Source organism: Aythya fuligula, chromosome 4, assembly GCF_009819795.1.
Source record: "Aythya fuligula isolate bAytFul2 chromosome 4, bAytFul2.pri, whole genome shotgun sequence".
NCBI lineage: Eukaryota > Metazoa > Chordata > Aves > Anseriformes > Anatidae > Aythya > Aythya fuligula.
The window spans coordinates 4,327,869-4,334,151 of NC_045562.1; the positions used below are offsets into that span (position 1 = coordinate 4,327,869).

At 38.4% G+C, this 6,283-nt stretch overlaps 1 protein-coding gene across 2 annotated transcripts in view; it reads right to left on the reverse strand.

The window, feature by feature from the left end:
• Nucleotides 1-5,493, reverse strand: part of EGF (epidermal growth factor) — a 58,647-nt gene extending 53,154 nt beyond the window's left edge. The window contains exon 1 of one of the 2 annotated variants that reach the window (XM_032186084.1): nucleotides 4,756-5,493. In XM_032186084.1, coding sequence (XP_032041975.1) covers nucleotides 4,756-4,882 — 127 coding nt within the window. In that variant the 5' untranslated portion in view covers nucleotides 4,883-5,493. The remainder of the gene's footprint in view (nucleotides 1-4,755) is intronic. The other variant, XM_032186085.1, reaches the window with a different exon arrangement.
• Between the last annotated feature and the right edge of the window lie 790 nt (nucleotides 5,494-6,283).

Below are 6,283 nucleotides of genomic sequence, written 5' to 3' on the forward strand. Positions count from 1 at the left end.
CACTAGAATGGGAAAAAAATACACTTTTTTGTTGTTGTTGTTGCTGTTGCTTTACCTTATAAATAAATTGCATGCATAAATCAGTAATTACTCAATCATATCCAAGGCAAAAATTTGAAAAAAAAAATGTAGTTCTAGTGGACCGCTACTTCCCAGATCATGTAGTTCACCTTTCAACATAGTGTTATTGGCTTGCCTTTCAAAGATGAATTTCATGATGCTGTTATCTGTCCCTTTTTGAAAGGCATCAGCAAATATTGTCATCCAGCTCCAGCAGGTTTCATATTAGATACTAGAAAGTAGATGGGTTTTGCTCAAAACAGAACATAAGATTAATATCTGCTATTTTCCACTGAAAAAGACATTTTTTTTTCATTTCCAATGAGAAGAACATTGATGAGTCTTGTAGTATTAGTCACTGGCCCTGGAGTCTACTCCTCAGCCCACTTCACAATTAAACTTCATGTGTAGTATGATGCCATTTCTGTCATTTCTTGTGACATATTTACCCCCTTTCTATTTTGATGCAATTTTTTACAGCTAAGGATAGTATTTGTCCACATTCAGCTGGATCCAATTTCCAGAGAATTCAGTGGGAATCTTCTCATGAATTGGCCTTTGGGCTCAGACCCATGTTGAAGAATTCCCTTCTGTTATTTGGTAACAATATTTTCAACCCTCTTTTCCCCAAGGCAATGGAATACGAAGTGAGCTAGCTGGAAGACAACTACTGAAAACAAGCAAGCAGACGTGCCTCGACTGCAGCTCTTCTGAAAAACAGGGTTACAGTGGGGTTTCAAAAGGATTATCCCTAAAGCTATGTCATGACAGGGGTAGACAACACAGCTCCTCATTTCACTGGTTCTTATTGCTCTTTACGCAATACTTGGAGGGAAAGGGTAGCTGTGAATCAGCAAGGTTTTGACATTTCGTATTCTTCAGAATACAACATAAGAGGTCTTAGCAGTGTGTCTTCAGAAGGCTGTATGAAGCAAACTAAAACCAGGACTTGGCTAACTAAGGTGAAATTAAAGACGTAATACAAATATGAATAATTTAATATTCCATAAAACCAGTGTCCTATGACAGGAGAGTGGTGAACAGCAAGAAAGAAAGGAGGAAAGCTTGAGACACAGAAAGAAGCATCTGACTAGAAGAGTAGACCTTAGCTGCAGTTGTCACCTTCAATTGCAGCCTTTAGCTTTGTAGGAACGTGTAGCATGCTAGCCCTGAAGAAGTGACAAGGGCTGATCAGATTATGTCAGAAGTTAGCAGAGACCTGCAGAATTTAAGGATCTATGGTTGGGTACAACTTTACTAATGTGAGTTGTGTTTGTTTGTTTTTTACAATTTTGTTTTCTGATTTTTAAATAACTATCTTTCTTCACCATGAAAGCTTACAAAAGGGATACTTAAAGTCAGCCCTGAAGCCAAGGTGCAGTGTTTTTATATATTGCCTTTCAGTATTCAGAAAATAATATATTTACCTTGGGTAGCCCAGGACTAACAGGCACTAGTGTCTAATCTAAAATCAGTAATGCGAGGGGCTGCTCTATGGGTGTCTTCAGATAAACATTGCCATCTGGGGATTTTTTTTTTTTTTTTTTTTTTTTTTTGTTTCAAGTAAGGAAAGCATCTATATACCATGAATGAAGTATATTTATATATATACTGGTATTTATACCAGTACAAAATATAGTGTTGTTAAAGCAGTACATCAGGAAGGGACAATCAACTACTTCCAACAGGCATAAGACCCATCCCCTGGTGTACCATTTATGCTTAGATGGTCAAACAGTTTAGAAACAGAAACTGTCCCAGTATCAACTGTGGATGCATCTTTACCTTGTAGGAAGAACAACTGTGTGGCCAAGACTATTTTTCTTTTAGAGGTAGAAGGTCCTATTTTCACTAGAGTCTAGGGAAGATAAGTCATTGAATGGTAACTGAGTCCCTAGTCTTTATATCAGCTTAAAATAAATGATTAAATCAAGATGACAATGTCAAGAATTGCAGAAATGCTTCCAATAGTATCATAAATTTTAGATAAATGGATATGCTCATGCACCAGACTAGCCTTATTTTGACCTCATGATCTGTTCTCCCATACTTTGTCTCTTATAAACTGTGCTGTTCTGGGCTACGTGCCCCTCTCCCCCCCCTCAAGGCCTTTCCTCTCTTGGCATACCAAGTCAGGATTCAAATAATCTCTCTTAAAATAACTATATAAAATTATGTGAAACATTTAGGGTTGGATTTCACTATCCTTCCACAGGATGAGAAGGCCTTTGATCTTTGAATACCCCTAGAAATAAAAGGAACTAATTAAGAAGCGAGATATTTAACAACGTAAGAGGAGCAAAGCCTAGACCTTCATCTGTAGTGGTAGTATGGAAAAACAAATCTAGAAAAGGTAGAAAAACACTTCACAGCAAGTGTTGCTTGTAACAGCTCTCTTACAGGGAGCAGGCACCTTCTCAGTTGAGGGTAGCCCTTAGGGCTGGCAGGATGCCACCACGGTCACGGACGACACAGAGCACTTTACAATTGGTATACTTATTACAGCTCACCGAGAACGGTCGCCAAGCCACAGTTCAGCTTGCTGTCATTGTTCACAGTTCAGTATTATGAGTCATGTCTCCCACTCACCACTTTTATCCCCACTATTACCTTCAAAGCCTGCCCCCAGCTTCCTACCACTTGCTTCCACTGCACACCCTCCATCTCACGTAATTAATGAACTAGAATATCATACGTCCGGTCTTCTGGTCAGAAGGGAACTTGAACATCAAGCACACAGAAGAAAGAGGGGAAATCCATGCCATCAAAGTATCCCTTAAGTTTGATATTTCATTTCAAACCTTTTCTTAATCCCTTGCAAATCTCTAATAAAAAGATACCTTAGCACACCTCATTTTTCATTTATTATATGTTACACAAAGTAGCTCGTAGCAATGTCAGCTCTTACTCAAAAGACTACTTCTATTTCTTACACAGTTTGCTGAGTTACTGTCTCTTCAGTTTTGGTGCTTTGCCTAGAATCCCCCCCAAGACTAGTAGAGCAAATGAAATATCTAATTTTCAACAAAATTTGTCTCCATTAATGGAAGACATTAACTTGCACATTAATTTGCAAGTTAAATCAACTGAATGTAAAAAAATAATAATAATCCTGTAGCTCTTTGAAATTCAATATTTAGAGTTCATTTTGACCCACAAAAAAAGCCAACCAATATACTTCATTTCAGGAGGACTGTCCTATTCTACATGAGGTGTCAGCTGGGCAACCCAATAATGTAGAAGTCATAACTAATGTACATCCTAATTAGTTCATGGAAACCAGGTTCATATCAGCAAATAACATGGACCTATAGAAAGGCTCTGTAAAGTGCAACAATTGTTGAGGATCTGGCATACAGACTGCATATGTTTCAGTGTAGGGTTATGGAGAACCAGGTCTAGCCCGGTCCTGTGGACCAAATGGCTATCAACAGCCATGGGAATAGATGCTCTCCTAGGGTACACCTTCTGGTTTATGTTGGTCTAAAGGGAACCCAGTCCATGCACTCTGAGACTACTCCATAATGTTAACACAAGCATTAGTAACAGGCAGCAGTACAGAGATTTGTTTCAGGAGGGTGTTCCTCATTTGAATTCAAGCATCAGCATTGAAGTACCCTAGGTGTGTTTGGCTCTCTGACAAACCTTTGGTCAGGTTTGTCATTTGTACACAAAAAATGCAAAGCTCCTCCTCTCTCAATACGAGGGCATTTAACACGCATACTTCTATTTTCTGCTTACAAGCTGGTATTTCTTGGCAGAGCGCACAGAGGAGGCACCTGTTATTAAATCACTGGAATCATGTCAAGAACTGAGTCAGGGCCTCTGAAGTCCAAGCAACTAAGGCAAAAGCATTGACTCCAAGTATTAGGTCTGTTTGCTAGGCTTCCAGGGAATTTCCTCATCTCCTGCCCCAAAAGCTCACAACTTCACTGGCCCTGGCTTTCTAAATAAATAAATAAATACAAAAAAATTGGCCTTCAAGGTAGCAGGGTGAACAGAAAGGTTCTGTCATGCTTTGTCTTACACTTGGTAAAGAATAAGATCTGCATTTCACATGTTCTGAGTCACTGGAGGATCATTATACCAATAATAACATCATTTCACTCAGATTTTAGCACTACTGTATCAAACACATCAGTGTTTCACGTATTGTAGGAGACCTCATTATACATTAGCACACATCTACACCTACCTGTATGAGCACAGAACAAGTAGTTTTTAAAATTATCAAGCCCACATTGAAGCATATCCCAATATACATATAAAAATATTTAAAAGTACTCTTTCTTTATAAATATAGAAATATAAAATACACCCATGCACAAATTATACACATATAAAGGCACAAATACATGTGTGGATGTGTCAAAAATAAAGACACACTAAAGTTATGGAAAGGAATTTTAGTGACTAGCATTCAGTTCAGATCTCTTAATGATCATATAAATCTTTATCCTGCCTTCTGATAGTAAAACCGACACACAAGCGACTGATTTTTGAATAACAAACTAAATAAAATGAGTTCTGTTCATTATGAGAAGCAAGGGATACTGAAAAGTTGCTTTATCAATTCTGCCAGTACAACACACAAGCAGTCTGGTTAAATAACACAAAAAAAAATAAAACAATTATGAAATTCAATTAAGAGAATACAAATGCTGTTTTCTTATCTGTGAATGGTCAGCTACTTACCTATACAGGCAGAGTTTTCAGTCTTTAATCTGTATCCATTAGGACAGTTCCAGTGCTGCAGAGCTGAGAGGCTGACAAAACCAATTTTAAAAACCACTGGCAAAAAAGCAACAAGGAAGAGAAACATAATCTTGAGGGTTTTTTTAAACTGTCACTAGAGAAGAACTAGCTTGTACGCAGTCATATCCAGGACAAAATGAACATGTGTAATCCCAAAAGGTTTCTGCAATCTCCCGCTTTACACTCAGACATCTTATCACAATACCAAGTTTTATCTTTGCCTTGCTTTTCTTGTCACTTTAGTCCTTACTGTGTCTGACTACAACCTTGAAGAAATTCCTGGGAGATTTCTTCCCCACACACGTCGTTTTCTCTCTCTCTCTCTCTTGTTTCTTTTTTTTTTTCTTTTTTTGGAAGCCAAGTATGAAATGCCTGACACTCTTGCCACAAATTTAACACAGCTTAAAAGCAACACTCGCAAGGATCACTGTGATTTTCCTCCCAACAAGCAAAGCTGCTGTTTAAATCTTAAAAGCAAAGAATTTAGAAAACTTCACCGCTGCTCTCAGTGAAGTACAGGGAGTGAGATCTCCAGGTACCGTCCTCCAAAATGCAGTTGCTTTTTACGTACCAGCTCGGACGGACTCCTCTTTGCTTTTTAAAGCTCTGCTTGCCCCACCTCTTCTCTTTTTAGTACCACTTGAGTGAACCCTGTGTTTGCAAATAGTAATGTGGTCAGTTCCTTACTACAGGGAACCGAGCCAGAATGCTGATACCCAGCCACCCATAATAAATACAGTCTATTTAGAAAGGCAGCCCCTCATGCTTGAGAAGTACCTACAGCGTGACAGCTAAGTTTTATTTCTCATGGACTGCAGCCTAATTTATACTTTGCCTGTTCAATCATGACTGATTTTAATATCATCTGATTGCACTGATTTTAATATCATCTTGTGTTTTACCACCAGAAACAAGTGTTGTCTTTAAAATATTCTATGCAAAAAGGAAAACAAAATAATCCTTCCAGTTTCTTCAGTAATGGGAAATACAAATTGTCTTAAGGTCAAATTCAGATCTAGGGTACATGTCTGTGATTCTGATATCAAAGAAGTTGCAGCCACCTCTCTCAGGTCTGAATTTGGCCTTTCTGCAGTTCCAGGAAAATACCTGCTGCCAGAGACCAAGGTGACTTGTTATGAGCCTGCAACTTCCACCCACAGCCCAGTCATCTGTATGGGGACATCAATGTTGTAGGAGGCTACTGCTGTGGTGTAATGCTTTTTTACACCTGTTTTGCTAATGTATATGCACTAGAGAAATTCCAGGAGCATCAGTCTCCCAAAGCAGGCACTAATGCAAGTAATTTGCCCAATTTTGAATGTGCTGAGATTTAAGCAGGTGTTTATGTAGTTGACTCCACTGGGCTTTGTTGCACTAACTACTGTAATGCATTTTGGTTCTCTTGCTTCTATTATTATTATTATTATTAATTAGTTCCACAGTATTGCACTAGGATAAATGCTAATAT